General features: G+C 44.1%; 1 protein-coding gene across 1 annotated transcript in view; it reads right to left on the reverse strand.

The window, feature by feature from the left end:
- BLTP3A (bridge-like lipid transfer protein family member 3A) overlaps positions 1-24759 on the reverse strand; it is a 145397-nt gene that overhangs the window by 64688 nt on the left and 55950 nt on the right. Inside the window, exons 4-6 of the mRNA XM_060231451.1 lie at positions 15030-15121; positions 11067-11256; positions 8399-8539 (exon numbers count right to left, since the gene is read on the reverse strand). Coding sequence (XP_060087434.1) covers positions 8399-8539; positions 11067-11256; positions 15030-15121 — 423 coding nt within the window. The remainder of the gene's footprint in view (positions 1-8398; positions 8540-11066; positions 11257-15029; positions 15122-24759) is intronic.

Here is a 24759-nt window from a genome sequence, read left to right on the forward strand (position 1 = left end):
AAGCGACATTTATGTCAGATCCACCCCTCATAACAAATGAGTTTGACCCCTCTGAATCCGTCAATTACCTTTATCTGCTTACCTGCCTTCAGCTGTTCCTCCTTCATTCCTCCTGATAGTCTCTACCTTGGAAATTTACAGCCCAGTTAGAGGTCTAGACACTGGGCTGGGCCCAGTTAGACAGGGCTGAATACTGGGCCAGGCCCAGATGCAGAATGAGGAACTTGAGTGGGGGGGGGCACAGCACCACAGTTTCTTCTGTATTTCCTTCTGCACACTATTTCCTCTTTTGCTCCTTCTGGCACCCCCCATATTCTCTGCTTCTTTCTCTACCACCTAACAACACACATCCTATCTTCAGCACATTTATGATTTCCTTATTATTTATACCCATCTATCTCCACAATGGTACCCAAAGTAGCTTACATCATTGTCTTCTCCTCCATTATATCCTCACAACAACCCAGTGAAGTAAGCTAGGCTAAGAATGTGTAACTGGCCCAAGGTCACATAACAAACTTCCACAGTGGAATGGGGATTTGAATCTGCATCTCCCAGAACCTAGTCTGAAGCTCTAACGATATCACACTACCTTTCATGGAATGGCTGCTTTTGAAAAGCAACAAGCAGCCAGTCCTGGGTGAGACATGCAAGTCACATGGCAGCAAATTGCCTCATGGTTGCTGCCAGACCTGGCCCCAGTGAGTCATCCCTTAAAGGCTCATATTGCCCTGTAAGGACTCTGCCTTGTACAGAGAAAAACCAGGGCTTGAAGGTTAGTGATGCTGTTTTGGTTGCATAATAACATCTACTTAGTTAGAGAACATTTGTTGCTTAAAGCTACACACTGTTTCTATTAATTGGGGGGGGGAGCGTTTAACCCAAGTGTACTTCAGATTTTTCTGCAAACCTTGTGCATTTTTTCTGGTTTGTTGAAATATCTGTCTTGTTCATGGTCCCAACCTCCAGATTTAAATATCCACAGATCTGGCCATGTGAGAAAGACAGGTTGCTTACCTGTAACTGTAGATCTTCGAGTGGTCATCTGTGCATTCACACTCATGGGGATAGTGCGCCTGCGCCGATCCCCGAATCGGTACCTGAAAAAGCCCGGGATTTTTTCGCGCTCGGCACCAATGGGCATGCGCAGGCGTCCCAATGCGCATGCTCACCAGCGCCAGCGCGGGGATCCCGCCAGTTCCTTCCTGACCGCTGAAAGCCTCTTACTGGAGGGAGACCGTCAGCAGTGGGGAAGGAGGGCGGGTAGTGTGAATGCACAGATGACCACTCGAAGATCTACAGTTACAGGTAAGCAACCTGTCTATCTTCTTCGTGGTCTCTGTGCTTCACACTCATGGGAGACTAGCAAGCAAAGCATACCTGGAGGTGGGAAGACGGTCAACCTGAAGAAACAGCTTGCAGCACCGCAGCTCCCAACCGAGTCCTCTGCTGAGCATGCACGTCCAGCGCGTAGTGCTTCATGAAGGCATGCGGAGAAGACCAGGTAGCCGCCTTGCAGACGTCGGAAAGGGACACACCTTTCAGGAACGCCACCGACGTGGCCATCGCCCTTGTGGAGTGTCCACGAACAGGTCCAGGTAAAGGCTTCTTCGCCAACAAATAACAAAGTTTAATCGTCTCAGTGAGCAACTTGGAAAGCCTTTGAGACGAAATCTTGGACCCTAACTTGGGGGCAGAGTAGGAGACAAAAAGTTGGTTGTCCTTACGAAAGCCCCGTGAACGATTCAAATAAAACAAGAGGGCACGTTTAACGTCTAAGGCATGCAGCCTGCGCTCCTCATCCGAGGAAGGGCTAGGGTAAAACGTGGGTAACCAAACTTCTAAGTTAAGGTGAAATTGGGAAACCACCTTGGGAAGAAAAGTAATGTCTGGAGCTAGGGAGACCCCCGCTTCCCTGAAGGCAAGGTAGGGGTAATCACAGCGCATCGCCGTGAGCTCCCCCGCACGACGTGCTGAGGTGATGGCAACCAAAAATGCAGTCTTCCAAGACAAAAGTTGTAAGGAACATGTTGCCATGGGCTCAAAAGGAGGACGAGTCAACCTGTCCAGAACCAGAGTCAAATCCCACAACTGTGGAGGGGATCTAGAAGGGGGATGAAGGCGGAACAGTCCCTTCATGAACCTCTAGGAGTGAGGGTGAGCGAAAACAGAGTAGCCCTCTACTGAAACATGGAAAGCAGAGATAGCCGCCAAATAAACCTTGATGGAGGAGAATACCAGCCCCTCATCCACCAAGGCTAAAAGAAACTCAAAAATTGCCGAAAGCCCAACGGAGTCAGGCGACGTAGGGGAGTCAGCCACAAAGTTACTGAACCTCTTCCACTTCCTCTCGTAAGAGGCAGGAGTGGAAGGCTTCCTGCTGCTTTGGAGGACTTGCTGGACCCTGGTGGAAAACCCTACTGATCGATGAACCACGCCGTCAGCTTCAGGTGAGGCACGTTGTGGTGGAGTACGTGCCCGCCCTGGGCCGACAACAGGTCCGGATCGGTCGGGAACTGATAAAATACCCCCCTCGACTGCTGGAGCAGGATCGAGAACCAACTCTGACGGGGCCACCAAGGAGTCACCAGGATGCAACGTGGCTTCTCCTGAACTAACTTGTGGACTACCCTTGTCAGTAGAGGCAAGGGTGGGAACATGTAAAGGAACCAGCCCCCCCACTGAAGAAGGAGTCCGTCTCCCAGCGAGGCTGGATCCGCACCTCCCCTGGCACAGAACAAGGGGCACTTTTTGTTCTCCGCTGTGGCGAAGACATCTAGCTGTGGGTACCCCCAACGCTGGAACACCGGCTCCAGGAACCGCCATTGCAGTTCCCATTCGTGTGGGAGAGCTCCACCCCTGCTGAGAGAGTCCGCCTGAATGTTGAGGACCCCCGGCAGGTGTGTTGCCTTCAGAAAAATGTCCCACTGGAGGCACTCCGTCCAGAGATCCATCGCCAGCGAGCACAGTCTGCGGGACACTGTCGCCCCCTGTCTGTTTATATAACACAGAGCAGTGGTGTTGTCCGTAAGCAGTGCCACAGTCTTCCCTGCTAACAGAGGGCGAAAGGAGCGAAGGGCGAAGTGAACCGCCAGCAGTTCCAAGTAATTTATATGGCACCGACTCAGTTTCGGAGGCCACTGGACCCCCACACATAGGTCTTCCAGGTGAGCTCCCCACCCCCACATGGAAGCGTCGGTGGCAATAGTCACAGTAGGGGTTGGTAGATGAAAGGGAGCCCCTTGACAGATGTTGCTCTCCAATCCCCACCATTGCAGAGATTGGATAGTCCCGGGTGGGATGGAAAACCTCTTTCGGGGCGAATCTCTGAGCGGACGAAAATGGCGTAAGAACCACAGTTGCAGTCCCCTCATTCGCAGTCTTGCGAAACGTAGCACGCTTGTCGTTGCAGCCATCAGCCCCAGCATCCGCTGGAGCTGCTGAGCCATGCCCCACTGCTGCCTTTGGAGAAGCTGTACCAGATTGATGATGTCCTTTGCTCTCTGCGAAGGAAGGAATGCTCGGTGTTGATCTGTGTCCAGCAGAGCCCCTATGAATTGAACTGTCCTTGATGGAGTCAGATGGGACTTCTCCAGGTTGACCTGCAATCCCAGGGTGCCGAGAAGACGCAGAGTGATGGCAATGTGTGTTGTCAAACTCTCCTTCGACTTCGCCACAAGAAGCCAGTCGTCGATGTATGGGAAGACAACAACTCCCTGAAGACGAAGGCGGGCAGCCACCACACTCATCAGCTTCGTGAACACCCGAGGAGCGGTAGACAGTCCAAATGGCAGGGCCCTGAACTGGAAGTGCCGAGCACCCACTGCAAGCCTTAGGAAACGCCTGAACGCAGGGTGGATGCTGACATGAAAGTAGGCATCTTTGAGGTCCAGGGTCGCCATCCAGTCTCCCTGATTGATGAGAGGCAGGATAGTTTGCAGGGTAGCCATTCTGAACTTCTGGTACAGAATGAATTTGTTCAGACTCCGAAGGTCCATGATAGGCCTCAAACCCCCGTCCCGTTTGGGGACCAGGAAGTAACGGGAGTAGAAGCCTCCTGTCCTGGCCTCCGGCGGAACCACCTCTATGGCTTGTTTCTGTAGGAGGTTGTTCACCTCCGCCAGCAGAGGTGGGGAAGGGGGAGTGGTAACTACCATGGACTGGTTTGGGGTCTGAACAAACTCTATCTTGTAGCCCTCTTTTACGATGGACAGTGCCCACCTGTCTGTGGAGATCAACTCCCAGGCAGGCAGGAAAGGGCGTAGGCGGATGGAAGAGCCAACAGTGGGAACGATGACGCGTGCTTGCAGGAAGTCAAACCCCCTGCTTCTGGGGACGAGCCCCCTTAGACTTGTTGGAGGGCTGGGCCCCGTAACGGTTCCTGCCGTTACCAGAGAAGGAGGGTCGTTCAGGCTGTGCAGGCCGGGGACGCCATTGTTCAGGGGAGAACCTTTGATAGGGCTTCTTGGTCCAGGGCTTAGGCCACTGCTTGGATCTAGAAGTTTTGGGGGTGGATTGGACGCCCAAGTTCTTGGAGGTCTTGACGCTCTTATCGAACTCTTGCAGCGCCGTGTCAGTTGTGGTGCTGAAGAGCCCGTCACCCTCAAAAGGCAGGTCCTCGATAAAGGTTTTTGTATCTTGGTGGAGTGCCGTAGACTGAAGCCAGGAGTGACGCCTAATGCAGACTGCAGAGGTGATCTGTTTGGCTGAGGCTTCCACCATGTGTTTCGCTGCAGCCAGTTGTTGTCTGGCCACAGCGAGACCTTCTTTCTGCAGCTTGGTTGCAGCGGCCTTTTTGTCCTCACTTAGAGAAGAGAGGAACGGGGCAAGTTGTTCCAGCATGGCATACTGATACCTAGCCATGCAGGCTGCATAGTTAGATATTTTTATGCCGAGTGCCCCAGCTGAGTAGACCTTGCGGCCCATTCCGTCGATCTTCCTCCCTTCTTTGTCCGGTGGAGAGGAGTGAACCTTCCTGGCCTTCGAGGAGGAGGAGACTACCACCGAGTTAGGGCATGGATGGGTGAATAAGAATTCAGCCCCCGTCTCCTGGACCCTGTACATGTGGTCCAGCCGTTTGGATGACACCGGCGTCGAAGATGGTTTGTTCCAAGGTTCCTTGACCACTTGAAGGATCACCTTGGTAACCGGTAGAGCGACCGCAGTGGACGTGTTCTTCTGCATTATGTCGAACACGTTGTCGTCCACTACGGGTTCTGGCTGGGTCACGGGTAATCGGAGGGTGGCAGCGATGCGTTTCACAAGGTCCCCATAAGACTTTAGATCCTCCGATGGCGAAATCGGAAGATCCTCAGCCGTCTGGGAGACCGGTGAAGGGTCTAAGTCCTGGACTTCACCGTCCGACTCCGATGAAGAGTCTTGATGGGTGGAATGCTCTGACAGGATCGGGGTCGACTCTCGCGGCGGCAGCTAGACCGGCAGTGGTCTACGCGGAGTTTCAACCGGAACCAACTGTCGATCCGGGGGGACCGACACCGAAGCCGACGCCTTCCTGGATCGGTGCGAGACCCTTGACACGGAGGAATATTCTGACGCTCGCTCCCAGTCCTGGTAGTCCTCCGGGTACCAATGACAGGAGTCGTACCGAGAGTAGGGCGGTTGCCACCTGCGTTGCTCCCATGGTGGTATCGGGAAGCGTTGAGGCGCATGAAACGGCTCCGGTGCACGTCTGTCCCGAGGTCTGAACGGAACCGACGGGACTATCGGTGCCGACTGTTCCACCTCCGAGGCCGATTCGCTAGCCGACCGCCGACGGGACCCAGAAGATGACGAGCGTTGGGTCAGGTCGATCTCCTGCTCCTGCTCCGATGCTGACAGACGCTGCTGACTCACAGGGCTTCGGCGTGGAGAGGCCAAGATCTTCTTCGGCGGCTTAGAGATCGCCGACGCCGATGTACTGGCCGATGGGGAAGGAGTGCGGGGTCGCTTCCGCTTCTCCTTTGATTTCGCCTTCTTAGGAGCTCGGGTCCCCGAGTCCTCTCGGCGCTTCTTAGCGGGCGTATCCACCGAGCCCTCGCGGGAACGTTTTGTGGAGCCACGCTCTTCCGGCGGATCGGTCGGAGTCATTATCGGAGCAGCATCGGTCAATGCAAGCTCCTGTGCCGGGGCGTCGGTCGATTTCGGTACCGATGACTCCATCGGTCTATGAGGCCGAAGCGCCGATTCGATGAGCGCCGCCGATAAACGAGCCGCCCGATTTTTTCTGGTCTGCTTCGAGAAGCAGAGACAGTGCGGACAGGATTCAACTCGGTGCGCTTCTCCCAGGCACAACAGGCACAGGGAATGGCCGTCCGGAGGGGCGATCTTCTTTCCACAAGCACGGCAGCGCTTGAAAAAACCCCAGCGACTTTCCATAGAAGGAAGCCCCAGAAAAAACTACTCAGAATGATCTGAGAGAAAAACGGGGGAAAGCGGGAGCGAAGCACCCCAAGGGGCAGTTCGCCAGACAAACAAAGAACGCTTTTTTTTTTTTTTACACTAACACTAACTATACTAAACTATAAATTTAACTAACTAACTAACAACGATAAACAGGCTAAGACGAGAAAAAAAGGGCAAAGCCAAGGATTCTCACCGACTGGGGAAACGGAAAGGAAAACCTCTCAGCGCAGTGGTCAGAAAGGAACTGGCGGGATCCCCGCGCTGGTGCTGGTGAGCATGCGCATTGGGACGCCTGCGCATGCCCATTGGCGCCGAGCGCGAAAAAATCCCGGGCTTTTTCAGGTACCGATTCGGGGATCGGCGCAGGCGCACTATCCCCATGAGTGTGAAGCACAGAGACCACGAAGAAGATTTAGAGATGTTGACAAGTCTGCCCTTTTGTTGCTGCTGCTGCCAGGTTGATGCACCTCTCAGCCAGCCTTCACCACTGCCAATGCCGCCCCCCAGCTGGGGGGGGGGGAGAAGCTAAGACTGCTGTCCCCCGCCCCCAGTTGCTAGTTGGGGGAAACAAGGACTCATGAAACCTCACCATCCAATCCCTCAATTGCTGGTTCAGTGGGCAGGCAGGCTTACTGGCTATACAGGAGCAAAGTGAGGACTCTCACACCCCATCACCCTGTTCCCTCCTTATGGCTCAGTGGGTGTGTAGGTTTGCTAGTTCCATGAGGGGCAGTGAAAATGCCTGCGCCGTCCCTGCCCAAATTCTTCATTGCCAGTTAGGCAGTGGCAGGGAGCAATAAGGACTCATATTCAGCCCTGCTCCCATCATCATATTTAGGTATCTACCAATGGAGACTGTACTTGAGAAACAGATATATAGAGGCTTGAGAACAACATCAAAATAATTTCCATTAAATGCTTATTAAGTATTGATGGTCCTGCAAGTAACAAAGAATGGGTTTTGAGTGCAACTGAGTTTCTGCTTTCTCCACATTCATTACACTTTTTAGTATCCTTCCTCAGCTTGTTACAAATACATAAGGGAACGTGCATACATACACAATCCCAGAGCAAAAATCAAACAAATATGGAAATGAAGAAAAATTATGCAAATGTAAATATTTATTTAACTACAGAACCAGAGTTCCCATCAACTAGTGCCGGTCCGAGGGTGCATAGTGCCCTAGGCAGGCTTTCTGCCTGCCGCCCCCCCCCCGCCACCCACGCTCCATCACCCCCCCATCAGAGCAGGCTGTGCTGCGCTTAGGCTGGGCCCTACCGGCTTTGATGTGGCCAGCGCACCATCTAATGCTTTGAAGCCCGAGCAGGAGAAGGCTTTGCTTCCCCTCACTTCCGGTTCCAGGAAGGAGGGGAGAGAAGCCTTCTCCCATGTGTGCTTCAAAGCATTAGATGGCGCGCCAGCTGCATCGAAGCCGGTAGGGCCCAGCTTCAGCGCGGTGCGCTCTGATGGGGGGGGGCGACGGAGCACAGCTGCATTGCAGCACTGGGGAGGGAGGGAAGGCAGGCAGCGGGGGCTGTGTGGGGGAAGAGGCAGGCAGGCAAACTAGGTGGTTGTCGTGGGCAACGGGAGGGGGGAGCCCAATTTGACCCCTTCTCCTGGCACCCTAGGCAACTGCCCAGTTTGCCTAGTGGGCAAGCCAGTCCTGCCTTCAACCAAAACTGGTTCCTAGAGCAGCTAACAGCATATTAAAATGGTGAAAATAACAGTAATAATTCACTGAACCACAACTGAAAAGGCTCTGCCACAGGGCCACAAAAGACAATCTTCCCACTGAAACAGCTCAAATCTAATGTTGAGGGAAGGGTTATGATCTTTTTAAAGGTCAAAACACACATTTGACATTCTGGTCACAAGACTCTAAAATTACATGTAGTTTAATCCCATTTTACAGTAGTACTACACTGGAATAACCTGATCTGAATCCAAGTCTTGACTACTAGCTATTTCACCATGCCAGCACAAAAATATTCTCACCTTTCTCTTAAGGGATATTTGGATTTTGCCCTGATTGGTAATAAGTCTTAGAGGTGTGGTGATAGGATCTTGATCACCATTATCTGTAGCATCTGCCTCTATACGAAGAGTCTGCCAGGTAAGTTCTTTAAATGTTAACACCTACACAGAGAAAAGAGAGGTATAAAGACAAAAAAAATGCTGAACTTCTAAAGCTACATGTTGGAAAACAAATTTCACAGAAAAGGGATACTTGCATGTTCAGAAGAAAAAACCCAGAACCCTAATCACTTGTTTCAAAAGGGCAACTGCCAAAAAATCAGCACCAGAGCCTTGAAGGGTGTAGAGGAGACTTTAGAATAATATCTCTAGAGATTGCTTGGAAGCTTTTAAAAACTAAACTAATTAAAGCCCAGATAGAATGCATTACCAAGGTTAGGAAAGGTATTGTCAACTCCCAAATCATGCCTGCATAATTAACAACCCAAGTCAAGGAAGCCATAAAAAGCAGAAAGTAGAAGGTCTGCCCTAATGAAGGGAACACAGGATCTGACAAAAGTTAATAAAGCATGCAAAAAGAAAATCTGAGCAGTGCTAAAGCATCAAAACAATAATCAAACATTTCTTTACATATATCCAGAGCAGGAACAAGTCAGAAAAGCAGCTGAACCTCTGGATGACCAAACAATAAAAGGACTTCTAAAAGAAGATGGAGACATGACAGAGAAGCTAAATGAATTCTTCACATCTGTCTCCACTGTGGAAAGTGTGAGGCATGTTCCCAGGCAACAGTCCCTATTTTCAGGAAGGGAGTCTGAAGAAGTGAGTGAAGAGAGATGAAGTTTTAGATCTATCAGGGGAATTAAAAACCAGTAAGTCTCCAGGTTCTGATGGAGGCGGCTGAGAGGTGATATGATCATCATCTTCAAGTACTTGAAGGGCTGTCATATAGAGGATGCTGTGGAATTGTTTTCTGTGGCCCCAGAAGGTAGGACCAGAACCAATGGGCTGAAATTAAATCAAAAGAGTTTCTGGCTCAACATTAGGAAGAACTTCCTGGCCATTAGAGCGATTCCTCAGTGGAACAGGCTTCCTTGGGAGGTGGTAGGCTCTCCTTCCTAGAAGGTTTTTAAACAGATGCTAGATGGCCATCTGACAGCAATGAAGATCCTGTGAATTTAGGGGGAAGTGTTTGTGAGTTTCCTGCATTGTGCAGGGGGTTGGACTAGATGACCCTAGAGGTCCCTTCCAAATCTTTGATTCTATGAAATTAAATTAAATGAATAATTGGATATTAAATGACATGAAACAGAGTGTAGGAATAGGAGGATGGTCCTTGCAATGGAGAGAAGCAAGCAGTGAGGTCACAGAAGGATCAGTATTGGGGCCAGTTTGTTTATAAATGATCTGGAACTGTGACTGAGCAGTGTAGTGAACAAGTCTGCAAAAACACAAAAGTATTTGTTGGTTACGATACTGCCACTGCATAAAGCTACTGTGGTGCAGGTAGTATAGACACTCTTTGTAGCTAGTGAATTTTGAATGTAGTTACTTTTCTGAGCCTAGAAATCACTTAATTTTTCCTTCACTCCAAAATGCAGATTACATGGAGACACTACCTCTTTTATTAGAAGATAATAGTAGATCTACAACCTTTTCAGCTGCAAAATGTTATATATTTGTGATAGATTTTTTGCAGCCATTCCAGTGTGGTCTAGCTCTTTATATTTTAATTAGCTGCTTAGAACTAATAAGTTAAGAAGCAGTATGAGGTAGGGAGAGAGGCAAAAGTATTCAGGATGATGAACACCAAGTGAGGCTATGAAGGGCTAAAGGAGAATATGTCACAAATTGGATGAGTGGGCAACAATGTGGCAAATGAAGTTCATCATAGGTAAGTGTAAAGTGATGCACAGTGGAATAAAAAATGCCAACTTTTAAGTATATACTGATGGGGTCTGAACTTGCTAAGAGGGAAGGAGACCACAGGGACATAGCAGATAGCTCAATGAAAATGTCAACTCAGTGTGACATATCAGTGCAAAGAGCAAACTCTATGATGGAGATTATTAAGAAAGGGACTGAAAACAAAACAGCCAATGTTATAATACCTCTGTATAGATCTGTAATGCAGCCTGCAGTTCTGTTCATCGTAACAAAACTGACATAGAGAACTGGAAAAAGTACGGAAGAGGGCAACCAAAATGATGAATGATTTGGAATATCTTTCCTATGATGAAAGACTGGTCTGGGACTTTTAACTTTAGAAAAGATATCACTAAGAGAGGACATGAGAGAGATTTACAAATTATGCATGAGGTAGAGACCATAGAAAGAGAATTTTTTCTTCGTCTTCCAAAATACTATAACTTGAGGGCATCCAGTGAAGTTGATAGGCAACCAATTCAGGATAAAATACTTCCACATTCAGAGACAGCAAGCCTTTGAATAGCGGTGCCAAGATGCAACATCATGGGGATGCCTTGACCTCTTTTTGCTGTTGCTGGCCCTTCAGAGTAACTGCTTCACTACTGTATGAGACAAGATGCTGGACTCATCAAACCACAGATCTGATCCAGCAGAGCTCTTATGCTCATACAGAAATTCCATGGGAATTTTCAGTGAATTCAGTCAAACAAAATCTGCAGGAGAGATTCCAAGTTGGTTGTTTTTTTATTTGTGGTCTTACCTCCCCTCTATTGGAATCAGTAATACGAGTAAAGCGCAGGTCACTTTGCTGCCAGTTGGGATTGACACTGTATCCTTGGAGTTGCCACAGTTCAAAAGAAGCATGAAAGGCCTTGGAGTGAATCTTGATGGTGATGGAATTCACAACAATAAACATACCCTCAACTACTTTCTCAGCAAAGCCATATTCACTGTAGGGAAGAAAAAAAGCTTTTAATATGATAGTGCTCCAAAAGCCTTAGTTCAGCTGATTAATATATACATACCACCGTTATGTGACAAACTCATATTCACACACATGGACATAAGGAAAGTATTAAGTGACCTCTAGATTTATGACTCCAGCCTTTTCTCACATTTCATAATGGATGTCTCCTCCTGCAGGAATAATGCTAAAGTAATTATAGTCACATATTTTAAGGCATTAATGTTAATTGTATTAATTGTGCTTGTATTGAAGCATTTGTAAGTGATGATTTGATGCTTTAACAATAAAATACAGAGAAGCAAATCATATTGTTGTTGAACAGAACCATCAAACATGTCAACAGTGGTTGGGCTTTGAATATGATACTGAATTCTACAGATGAATTTGATTCAGATATAATTGCTAACTATGGTTTGCTGTTAGGGAAATAAGCCCTCCCCTCACCCTTGTCTGGTATATTTAGTCTAACCATATACTTCAACTTTCACAAAATACCACATATGCCATTATATGATATGGTATGTTAATAGCTGTTTGCAGAAAACACACAAACCATAATTTACTGGCTGGGATGTAATGCAACTATGATTTATAGTGAAAGTGAAAGTATCTGGTTGTACTGAAGGTCACAGCAAGCCTGAGTACGCCACTGGTTTGTTCAAGTAGTGGCAAAATGTAGTTGTCCATTACATTATAAACATACCATAGTGCAACTTAAAATCTTGGGCCTGGTGGAGGGAGACCTAGGTCATATTATTAACCTTGGGTTCAAAAACAAGATCTTCTACACATCAGCTATAAAAAGACTGAATCATGTGCAGGCCAAACCATGTCACAAACAGGGACTGGAAGTGAGCAGAATTCATCACACCCAAAGTGCTTGAAGAGCAGATAGCTCCAGATAGCAATAGCAAGTGAACTAAGCCACAAGATATGAAGGAAAGAGCAAATTACTATGGTTATATGATGAACAAATCTGAACAAACATTACAGGGTAGAGCAGGGGTCCCCAGCACGGTGCTCAATGGTACCACAACACCTTTCCTGGTGCCCACCAAGGGTTTTTGGAAAGTGGGCAGAGCTGGGTGAGGTTTTTGCCCAGCAAGGCTTCTGATTGGCTATTGATGATTTGCTTGGCTGTGAGGATTTTTAAAAACACTGCTTTGGCAGCAACTGCCATCACAGCACAAGGATCTTCACTGTGGGGTCGAAGGCAAACTTTTGCAGCCATCTGGTGGCTGGTTACACCTCCTGCAGCAGCCATTTTGTGGTTTTAGGTTACTGATAAGAGTTGTCTTCTTCAAAATGTATGCCTTAATTTAATTGTTCACACAGTTTGGATATGTTAATACATTTATACTCTGCCCCTCCAGGCACTTAGGGCATTTGTGAACCCTGTTACTTCATACTCAGTAATTACAACACACTGTATATGGGGTTTGTCCAAGAATGCATTATTCTAATATACGAATTAATCTGTTGCTATGTAATAAATGTAGCAAACTAGCTTCAATGCAGATGATTGTCATTTTCACCTGTATAATTCTATATTAACAACATGAAACAGAGTAGTGCATATATACATAGTGCCACACAATGGAAAAATATTACTTCACCACAAAAATATCTATTTTCAAAGGAACACACAACAGTGAAGCTAGACAAACCACAGTACAGTTGGTGCACCGAACAAAGCACAGCCGCTGCAAAGAATCCCCAAGTATAATTAAACTGCATCCTATGTTATATTCTATATAATGGGATCTTCTTTTGAATCACTTTCTGATCTCAAGACTATTTTCTCCTTTTCAGTTGTCATTTGAACATGCCCAGGGACACCCAATCAATGTTTCAAAAAGGACTCTTCAAGCCCTGCCTCTAAAATACATTTGGATAAAGGGCTGTCTTTAACATCTCAAACAAAATACCATCTCTTTGAATTATGTATATACTAGGAATAAGGCCCATTGTGGAGAAAAATACAATGCGCTTCAGAAAGATGATCTGGGTCAGTGCCCCCCACCCCCCACCCTTGCTGTCTTCCCTCCCACCCAAGTGAAGGCATTCACTCCTTCCCCCACCTCAAGGGGAGCTGATCTCAGTCATCTGGACAGCAGTTGTATTATGAGTGATCTCCAGACCCTACCCTCTCCAGGCTCCACCCCTTAAATCTCAAGGGATTTTCTAACCTGGAGTTGGCAACCCTATCTTTTTCCCTTTATCTGCCCCTCTGACTTCAACTTTCCATTACCTCCCCCCTCCCTGCAGCCTTTACATAGGAAAAGGACAGTCTTTCTTCACAGATGGGGGAACCAAAGCAGCTTACATAATTTCCCTCTCCCCTCTGTGGTCTGCACAACAATTCTATGAGGTAGGTTAGGCTGAAAGTCTCTGACTGGTCTGAAATCACCCAGTCAGCTTCCACAGCAAGAGCATGGGTCTGGCAGACCCTGCTCTGAAGCCCTAACTCCTATGCTCTCATCAAAGTCCATGGCAAAATTTTCCACCAACCTGGAACTGGCAGCCCTAGTCCGGATTGATTGCAATGAGTTCTCCCTCAGAGACCTTTTGTGATACCTTTCAGACAACATTCTCTCTCTGATAACGTTGGTCTTAAGCACAGGACTTTAATCTCTCTCTGCCTCTTGCTTTCCCTCCCTAGTTCTCTCTCTGTATCTGGTCTGCTGCTATGGGACACCATTTCTCCCATCTCTGCTGTTTCCCTTCCAGGGGAGGATAGGGAGGAGCTCTTAGCCAATCAAGGGAAGGCTTTATCTGGCTCCTTCCCTCATCCTCCCTCCCTCAGCCAATTGAGAGAAGACTTTGTCTCTCTCCTCCGCGAAGAAGTGCAATAGGCAGCTTATTCCAATGGGAGAGCCAGAAACTGCCAGAACCAAGGTTGGTTGCCTTTGACTAACAGAATCAGCTTGGCTGGCAGGCAACAGCCACTCCGGTGGAGAAAAGGAGTGGACTCAACCAATGGCACACAAATACTTTTGACTGATGGTTTGGCAGGCCAAAGGTTGATGGACCACACCCCCAACCAATGGGAGAGCTCAATTGTGCCATGATGACATGGCTTTTTTATATATAGGATGATGCTCTGTCAGAACAATTGAATGAAACCCCAAAAGTGGTATACATTTTTTAAAAATCATAAAAATATTTTTCCAAATGTATGCTACATAGTAGTTCATGTACTTGTCAAAGTTTACAATGAATGATTCCTCTCAATTTTTTGTCTGATTTGTGCAAGAAAAATAAAGATTCATTTTATTACAAGTTGGAGTCATTTATAGATTTCAACTACAACTTATATAATGAGGATGACTGACTGCAGTGATAAATAGAGCTGCATGTTTCTAAGCCCACTAGAGCCAATCAACTTAGAAGGATGCAGCTCTCCTAAGGATTGCACTATAAGTGACCAGCAAATAGAAATTCTTGAATCAGTTCACCCAAAAAGCTTCCAAGTCTCTTACTCCAGGCCTAGGCGGAAAATACCAAAAGTTTTTGAAGTGAAAATTACTCCAAATAATTGAACTGGAGAAGCATGACATGCAAGTCAGCATCTTGCATAGTTTAGCCCCAGACGTAAAAGTAGCTGCTACTGATACTTACATCCTGTCAGTTTCCCAGCAAAATCTCAAACAGAACCCCAAAACAAGGGGAAGAAATTAATCCTGAGGAGAAGGTAGAAGTAATATCAAACACCACAATGTCCCCGAACTGTTACTAAATGGAAGTAATATTAACCTCTGGCCTGAAGCTAGAGCAATGGGAGATTGTCCATTGGGTGGTCGGGGTTCTTCACATGTCCGCATCTCAACTTCCACTTTATCTAGATACTATGAAGACAAACAAACATGAAGAAATTATTATTACATCAAAAAAGAAGTGCTTATTATGCTACTTTACACTGTAATCCTAAAAACACTGAATAGACCTGACTAGGATTACTCTCTTAAGAGACCTGTACTTAATGTAATGTCTCTGTTTGGTTGTGTGTGTCCCAGGTTAAGGTCCTCACTCAGACACCCATTCTTAGGTCCATTAAGCAGAGAAGCTAACACAAAACATCAGCTATTTATTTGCAAGGAGACAACTCCAACATCAACAACTAATATACAAAAACTAGAAACTGAAACTGGAGCTCCACCCAATAGGACAAAACCAAGTCACACAGCTATTAAAGGAGAAGCAGACTGCTCCATTTTATATATATAAATGTGCTGTTCCCTCAAAATTATGCAACACACAGCCATTAATGTCTAAACTACTGGCAACAAAAGTGAGTACACCCCTAAGTGATAATGTCCAAATGGGGCCAAGTAGCCGTTTTCCCTCCCTGGTGTCATGTGACTCATTAGTGGTACAAGGTATCAGGTGTGAAGGGGGAGCAGGTTATCGCTCTCACTCCCTCATATTGGTCACTGGAAGTTCCACATGGCACCTCATGGCAATGAACTCTCTGAGGATCTGAAAAAACGAATTGTTGCTCTACATTATTGATGGCCTAGGCTATAAGAAGATTGCCAAGACCCTGGAATTGAGCTGCAGAAAAGTGGCCAAGACTATACAGCAGTTTAACAGGACAGGTTCCACTCAGAACAGGCCTCGCCATGGTCGACCAAAGAAGTTGAATGCCCATGCTCAGCATCATATCCAGAAGTTGGCTTTGGGAAATAGACGTATGAGTGCTGCCAGCATTGCAACAAAGGCTGAAGGGGTGTGGGGGGGTCAGCCTGTCAGTGCTCAGACCATACGCCGCACGCTGCATCAAATTGGTCTGCAGGGCTGTCATCCCAGAAGGAAGCCTCTTCGAAAGATGATGCACAAGAAAGCCCGCAAATGTTTGCTGCAGACAAGCAGACTAAGGACATGGATTTCTGGAACCATATCCTGCGGTCCGATGAGACCAAGATAAACTTACTTGGTTCAGATGGTGTCAAGCGTGTGTGGCGGCAACCACGTGAGGAGTACAAAGACAAGTGTGTCTTGCCTACAGTCAAGCATGGTGGTGAGATTGTCATGGTCTGGGGCTGCGCGAGTACTACCGGCACTGGGAGCTACAGTTCATTGAGGGGACCATGAATGCCAACATGTACTGTGACATACTGAAGCAGAGCATGATCCCCTCCCTTCAGAGACTGGGCCACGGGACAGTATTCCAACATGATAACGACCCCAAACACACCTCCAAAACGACCACTGCCTTGCTAAAGAAGCTGAGGGTAAAGGTGATGGACTGGCCGAGCATGTCTCCAAACCTAAACCCCATTGAGCATCTGTGGGGCATCCTGAAATGGAAGGTGGAGGTGCACAAGGTCTCTAACATCCACCAGCTACGTGACGTCGTCATGTAGGAGTGGAAGAGGACTCCAGTGGCAACCTGTGAAGCTCTGGTGAATTCTATGCCCAAGAGGGTTAAGACAGTGCTGGAAAATAATGGTGGCCACACAAAATATTGACACTTTGGGCCAATTTGGACATTATCACTTAGGGGTGTACTCACATTTGTTGCCAGCAATTTAGGCATTAATGGCTGTGTGTTGCGTAATTTTGAGGGAACAGCACATTTACACTGTTATACAAGCTGTAGACTCGCTACCTTACATTGTAGCCAAGTGTCATTTCTTCAGTGTTGTCATATGAGAAGATATACTTAAATATTTACAAAATGTAAGGAGGTGTACTCACTTCTGTGACATACTGTATGTAATAGATTTGGTTATTAAAGAACTGTAAAAGATATATTGAGCAGCTTATCCTTTTAGCCTTCCAATAAGGCACATTTTGAATTTTAAAAGGTTTTACATGTTGGTTTTTAAAATTTTTAAGAGAGTGCATACATAAGGACTATGTGGGGAAAAAACGGGAAGCACATTCAAAAATAAAGCTAGACAACGTAGCTCTAAAGTTATGAGATCAATTTTCAGATTAAGAAACTTTCAAAACTTTCAGGTTCATTAAAATTATGGATTATAGAGTATCCATAGCCATATTGAAAATTTTTAAAGTTTCCATGGTTTATAATTAAGTGCCCTTTTGTCCACTTAATATTTATATTTGGAAACCAATTTAGATTCCCATTATTGCTCTTAATGTTTAATCACCTTGTTAAGCCTAAATCATTTAAGGCCCCCATTTTTAACAATTATTAAACCTTCATTATGGCTTTAAGATTCACAAATCCCTAAACAAAACAAACTTCCCATTACAAAAAAATTCAGATAGAAATATAAATCCCGTAATTTTAAAGTCCTGATTTTGGTTTTGAAAAGTTCCTAAGAAATCAAAATTCCAGTTTGATTTATAAAGAAAAAAAAAATGAGTCCCAAAGTATTATGTCAGTGTTGTGCTAGTTGACTAGTGCAGTCTTATAGTCTCTTCTTAAAAGCCTTCCAGGTTTTAATCCTCTCGATTCTTGCAATGGTCCTGCAGATTTTAATTGAATCAGCAAAGTTCTCCCTTCTATCCTTCAATGATTCTGCAACAAGCTTGAGAACTATGTCGATGTCACTCTCCCCCTTTTTTCCTTGATGGTTTATGCTTTCTCTTTCTCCTGCAAAAGTATGTGTCCCTCTTCCATTTTAAATTTAGACAATCCATTCTCAAGCAACAGTATGTCCACCTTTTCCAGCTCGTAGGGTAGTTCTTGTACTCTTTGGGATGTCTGATCCTGTATATTTTCAGCTTTGTTACATGTCTCAAGGAGTTTTTGTATCCGATTTGTTATAAACTTCTCTAAGAGAGCAATTCCCTGCTGAATAGAGAGCATGGAAGCCATAAAATCCTTTTGAGTATTCACCTCGGTTTGATATGCCATCTTCCCCTCAGTATGATGATTCAGTAGCAAAGCAGTTAAGACCAATTCCCTGCTGAATAGAGAGCATGGAAGCCATAAAATCCCTTTGAGTATTCACCTCGGTTTGATATGCCATCTTCCCCTCAGTATGATGATTCCAGTAGCAAAGCAGTTAAGACCAGGGAATCAACTCAAAGTCCCAATTAACAAATCCTTCTAAATGTCCACTTAAATTTTTTTCTTCTCCTGAATTCCAGTTGAATTTTCTTCAATCCAGACAAATCACAAAATAAATTTATCACATATAAAGTCACATTCAGAAGGTGAAGGAGCTGGGCACACAAGTTGTGTTCTCGTCAGTGCTTCCTGTTGAAGGCTGTGGCTTAGGATGAGAAAGAAGAATACTTCAAATAAACAACTGGCTACGTCGATGGTGTTGTCAGGAAAAATTCGGATTTCTGGACCATGGCTTACGCTTTCAAGATGGTGGTCTTCTATCAGGAGATGGTTGCACCTTACGGCAGTAGGAAAAATGGAGTTTGGTAACAGCCTTGTTAACATAATAAGGAGGGCTTTAAACTAAACTGTATGGGGGAGTGAGACAATAATTCAAAGCCTCTTATGATGCCAGAAACTAGGGATAAGAACATTAAAGATTTGCAAAGAGTGGCGCATATGCTAGGTAATGTTAACTTGCAGGTTTGTACGGAAACTAAACCCATGGGATGCATAAAACGTGGATTCCGATGTCTCTACACTAATGCACAAACAGGAGGAACTGGAAGTTCTAATAAAGGAATGAGACTATGACATAATAGGCCTTACTGAAACTTGGTGGGATAACACTCACAACTAGAATATTAGGACTCAGGGGTACAACTTATTTAAAAGGGACAAGCAAATGAGAAAGAGCGGAGGCATACCAGTATATGTGAAGGAGGTATATACTTGTGAGGAAATATGTGGATCTGAGCATGGCAGCTCAGTTGAGAGTCTCTGGGTAAAAATAAAAGGAGTAAGAAATAACAGTGATATTATTGTGCGGGTCTGCTATAGACCACCAAGTCAGGCAGAGGACTTGGATGAGATGCTTCTACAGCAGATTGCAAAGTTTTGTGTAACATTTCAAAACAGACTTACTTGCAAGGTATATTTTCGCTGATTGTAGTAGAAAAACACTTGAAATCAAGTCATATTATTGCTGGTAGTCACAGCTTGGTGCCAATCAAAATGGTAATTGTAGCGGTGAGGCTTCAGGGCAGACAAAGAGTCCCAGGGTTCAGTTGCCACTAAGATACCTGGATTTTGTCACTCCCCATGCTTCAGAGATTTCTCTTCTGGGGTCTCCTTGGTTATCTGGACCCCACCCCCCTCAATCTATGCAATTCGGGGAGGTTGCAGGAGCTGCGATTTCCCCCCGACTCCCGATCTTGCTGCACCACGGCCGGAACAGGACCATTTGCTTATGCCAAATTTCTGTACCAGTCAACTTCAGACTCTTCTCTTAATTGAATATTGTGTACTGATATTCAATTGAGAGAAGAGTCTGTGAAGTTGACTGGTACAGAAATTCCATCTCCCCATACCATCCCCTCTTCCCCAAACTGGATCTACTCCTTCCCTTTTCATGTCCCAGTTCCCCTCCCCCTGATGACTCCAGGTGTTGTTCTCCTTGCACAGATGCCATTGTCAGCCCCCTCTCTGCATTCAGATCACTTGCTCCATCCCTGTCTGTTCCATTCTGTTCAGCTTCCTTCCCTTTCCACCCCTATTGCAGGCTCTTCTTTTCCTGACTCTCCTGCCTTTCTTCCCTTACAGCCCTCATGGCCTTACCTCTTCCAGATTCCCATTTCCCATGCTGCAGTATGTTGTGCTGGGCAGCATACTGCCTAATGCTTGGGAATGGGTTGTGGCAAATTAAATGGCAGCCCAGATCTTGTGAGGGCTTTAAGAAGATCTCAGATGCCAAAGCACTGGAGAGGGGATGTCTCTCTCCTGGGCTGTCCTCAGTGTGTGCTATTAGATAACACACGCTTGCATCTGTTCATGAATTAGACAGCAGTAAGCCAAGAACTGCAAGGCCCCAACAGAAATAGGACCAGGATGTTAGCTCATTAGCATTACAGTATATTTATATCATTTTATAAATAAAATCTAAATTTCTCCCTCCTAATTCTTTTTTTTTTTAATGTCCAAAAACTTTTTTATTGAATTTAGTAAACATACAAATAAAGCAATCAATGACTGTATCTGCAATCATTCTTTGTGTATAAGCATAGCATACCAGCAGAAAACAGAATATATATATATACACAAAATACAAACAAAACAACACATACATACATTCACACATACATACATACTTGGCAGCTGAATTAAAAAATAAGTACTCTGTCCATATGTTAATTACATCAAATTAATAATGTCATAATATCTACCAGGAATACATGTACGCATCTGATCTACAGGACTAAAAGAAAATTTAAGAAATGGAAGCCACTTGTACATCAGAGAATCGTTACCTTCTGAATTATTTATATTGCATAAACTATCTGCTATCTTGTCCATAGCATAGACCTCCCAGATTTTAGCATACCAGGCTTTAACTGGAGGAATATTGGGAGATTTCCAAAATTGGGCTAACACCATTTTAGCAGCAGCTAGTAAAAGGGATATCAGGGATTTATTGAGAGAAGTAATAGAAATACCTTTCCAACAGTCAAGCAAAATGAGTTCCAATCTTAAGGGTAAACTATAGCCCGTGATATCCTTGATTTTTGCCACAATTACTGCCCAAAACGACTGCACCCTCGGGCAAGACCACCAGCAGTGTATAAATGTGCCCACCTCTCCACAATTTTTCCAACATTTGGAGGATTGATTTATCGCCATATGGCTTAATCTCTGAGGTGTTAAATACCACCGGAACAAAATTTTTTGAGTTTGTAATTGTATATTCAATGATTTTGAAACAAACGAAGGAGATGACCAGATTTGTTGCCAAACATCCTCCTGAAAATTAATTGAACTATTCCTTTGCCAAATTTCTTGATAGGATAACAAATCAACAGCATCAATGTCTAGCAAACCCTTATAGATAAATGAAATCAGTCCCTTCCGCTTTAAAAAAGGAGATTGTAGCAAGGATTCAAAGAAAGTAAGAGGTCGATTGAAATTGTATTTCTTTGAGAGTGATGTCACCAAGTTGTTAATTTGCAAGTATTCAAACCATGGGATTTTTGTCCCACCAGTTTTCTCTTCTAAAGATTTTTTGTCGAGCACTTTTCCATTGGACAAAATATCCACAAACCTATAAAGATTATATTTTTTCCAAATTGGAAAAGACTTGTAAAAAAACCCCGGTTGAAACCAAGAAACATCCATAAAATGAGATAGTGGAGACATAGGAGGGGCTAAAAAGAGGCGGCGTTTGTCCCAAATCTGAAAAATGGCTTTAAGGAAAAGGTTGGAGGAGATATTAGGAGGTCTCTTCTTTGGAAATTCCCATAATGTAGATTGAAACGATTTGTTATTTAGATAGGTATCTTCTAGGACCTTCCAGCCTGAATTTAAATCAGCATCATGGTATCTGACAAGGCCTCCTAAAATGGCAGCTTCATAAAATTTATGCAGATCCGGAAGAGCCAGACCACCTGAGGATTTAGAACGAATAAGAGTTGCATACCCTATTCTAGATAAGCCCTTGTTCCAAATGTATCTTAAGAACGAACGACGCCAACCCACAAATAAGTCCTCAGGAATAAGAATAGGAATGGCTCGAAATAAAAACAGAAATTTGGGAAAAATAAAAGATTTAATAATCTGAATTTTTTCATTCCAGGGAATGAGTGAAGAATTTTTATTCTTTTGCATAGTAAGAATGTCCTTAATCAATAAATGATGATTGACTTTAAAAATATCTCCCAATTTTAAAGGTATATTGATCCCCAAATATGTCCAATATCTATCCATTTTTTTGAAGTGATAATTTGAGTAGATGGAATCTTGGAGAGCATCTGAAATTGTGATGGGATAAAGAATGGTTTTAGATGGGTTTACTCGAAGACCCGATATAGAAGAAAATACAGATAATAAATCAAAGACAGCTGGTAAAGAAGTCTTAGGTTTTGTAACAAAAAGCACTAGGTCATCTGCAAACAAAGACACCTTAATTTGTTTCTTTCTAATAGGGATACCAGCAATAATATTGGTATTACGGATAGCATTAGCAAGAGGTTCAATTGCGATTGCAAAAAGCAGAGGAGACAAGGGGCAACCTTGCCTCGTCCCTCTGAAAAGATTAAATTCTTCAGAATCCAAATTATTAATAGAAAGAATAGCAGAAGGCGACTTATATAAAGAATGGATTATCTTCAGAAAATTCGGGCCAAAATTCATTTTCTGCAGTAAGGTTGTAAGATAAGGAACTTCAACGGAATCAAAGGCTTTTTCAAAATCAATAGACAAGATAAAGGAAGACTCAATATTAAATTTCCGGCAGTATTGAATAACATCAAGGACCATTCTAGTATTGTCCGTTAACTCACGGTGTGGGATAAAGCCCGATTGGTCAGGATGAATGTAGTTCCCTATAAAAGTATTAAGCCTAGCCACCAGGGCTGCTGTAAAAATCTTGTAATCGCAATTAAGGAGCGATATCGGCCTGTATGAACTAGGGTCTAGCAAGTCTTTGTCTTTCTTTGGAAGAAGAATGATTTTTGCCTGTGACCAAGTAACTGGAAAAGAACCAGACTGTACAAACTGATTACAGGCGTCCGCCAAGATGGGAGCCAACAAAGTATTAAAAAATTTATAAAATTCTGGTATAAAGCCATCTCGGCCTGGAGATTTATTGGATTTCATAGACTTGATAGTCTCCTGTATTTCAAGTGCAGTAAAAGGTTTGTCCAAAAGGGATTTAACCTCAGGAGAAACAGGCTTAATAACTGAGTGAGTGTCTAAAAAAGATGAAATAAGGTCTGATGCTGGAAGGAATATAGAGATGAATAGTATTTTTTAAAAACTCCTACAATATCCTTAGTGGAATGTTTCAAGGTACCGGATTTAGAACGAATGGAAGAAATAGCCATTGAGGATATTCTCTTTTTAACCTTCCATGATAGGAGTTTAAGGGATTGAGGAGTTCGAAACCAATATTTTTGTTTTATATAAGCCATTTGTTTTTGAATCTTGGAGACGTCAAAAGATTCTAATTTTTTCCTTTCTATAAGAAGTTTTGAATAAGTTTTTTTGCTACCAAATTTTTTGAATTTCTCTTCCAATTTGGTAATGTTGGCAACCAAATCTGATCTAATTTTGTCTTTTTCTTTTTTATACGAAGAGGCAATAGCCAAAAATCTGCCACGAATTACAGCTTTAAACGAGTCCCAAACTATATGCTGAGGTACTCCACACTCAGTATTGAATTGAAAAAATTCTTTAATGTCTTTTTCAATGGAATCTGTAACCGATTTCATAGACAGAAGTTTACTATCCAATCTCCAATTAAAAGAAAAAGATCTTTCAGTGATTCCTGACATATAACCTTCCAACCATGCATGATCAGACCAAATCATTGGGCCAATGTCTACTTTAAAAAAAAGGTTAGAAATAGAATCCGAAACTAAAAGAAAATCTATTCTGGAATAAGTTTGATGACGAGAAGAAAAGAAGGTATAGTCTCTTTCTTTTGGATGCCTGCTTCTCCAAATGTCTGACAGATTATAGGATTGAAAGATTTGAGCTAAATCATTTTGGCCATTCGAATCTTTTGATTGAGACCATTTATTGGCAGATAGAGGTAGCAGGCTTTTTTGAGATCTATCTAAAGAAGGATTGACAACATAGTTGAGATCTCCTCCCAAAATAATGGGCCCTTTATGAAAAGTTTGAAGTTGTGACAACGTATCTTTAATAAATGCAATTTGTCCATCATTTGGAGCATACACCGATGCCAGAGTATAAGGGCTACCATTAAAGACCCCATTGATAAAAATATACCGACCCCTAGGGTCAATTGAGGAATTTTCAAAAGTGAATTGGACTGATTTACCTATTAAGATGGCCACACCTCTTGCTTTGGAGGACCCGTAAGCTTGAAATTGATGAGCAAAAAATTTTGACTGGAAGACCTTGGGCTGGTTACCCTTAAGGTGAGTTTCTTGCAAAAAAACTATATCTGGTTTCTGATGAGAGATGGCAGAGGCAACCCGTTTTTTCTTAATTAAATTATTTAGCCCATTACAGTTTAGAGATAGAAATTTCAAGTGGCACTCTGCCATAATTGAAAGAGGAAATAACCAAGGTTATCAAAATTATTGCAATTCATAGCTTTGAACCCAGGTGCCACCAGGATAGCTAGAGGCGAATCCTGTAGATCAAATTTCAAAGGTATGAGGACAGATTTCAGATCAAAGGCTTTAAAAAACTTCCAACTAAATCCATAATAATTCAATACAGTTATGCTGCCCGTAACACAAACAAAAAACCATAACCAACACCAGTGGTCTAGCATTAACAGACACTAGCCACTAACTCACCCTCCAACTCTGTTAACCCAAACTTGGGAAAACAACAACTATTTACTTAAAAGGATAAATTTGAAGCGGAAGTCTTCGTTACTGAAGACACCACACAACTAGCAACAACTACCAAATGGAGCTAATTAAAAAAAACTGA

The sequence above is a fragment of the Heteronotia binoei genome, chromosome 2 (genome assembly GCF_032191835.1).
Source record: "Heteronotia binoei isolate CCM8104 ecotype False Entrance Well chromosome 2, APGP_CSIRO_Hbin_v1, whole genome shotgun sequence".
Taxonomy (NCBI): Eukaryota; Metazoa; Chordata; class Lepidosauria; order Squamata; family Gekkonidae; genus Heteronotia; species Heteronotia binoei.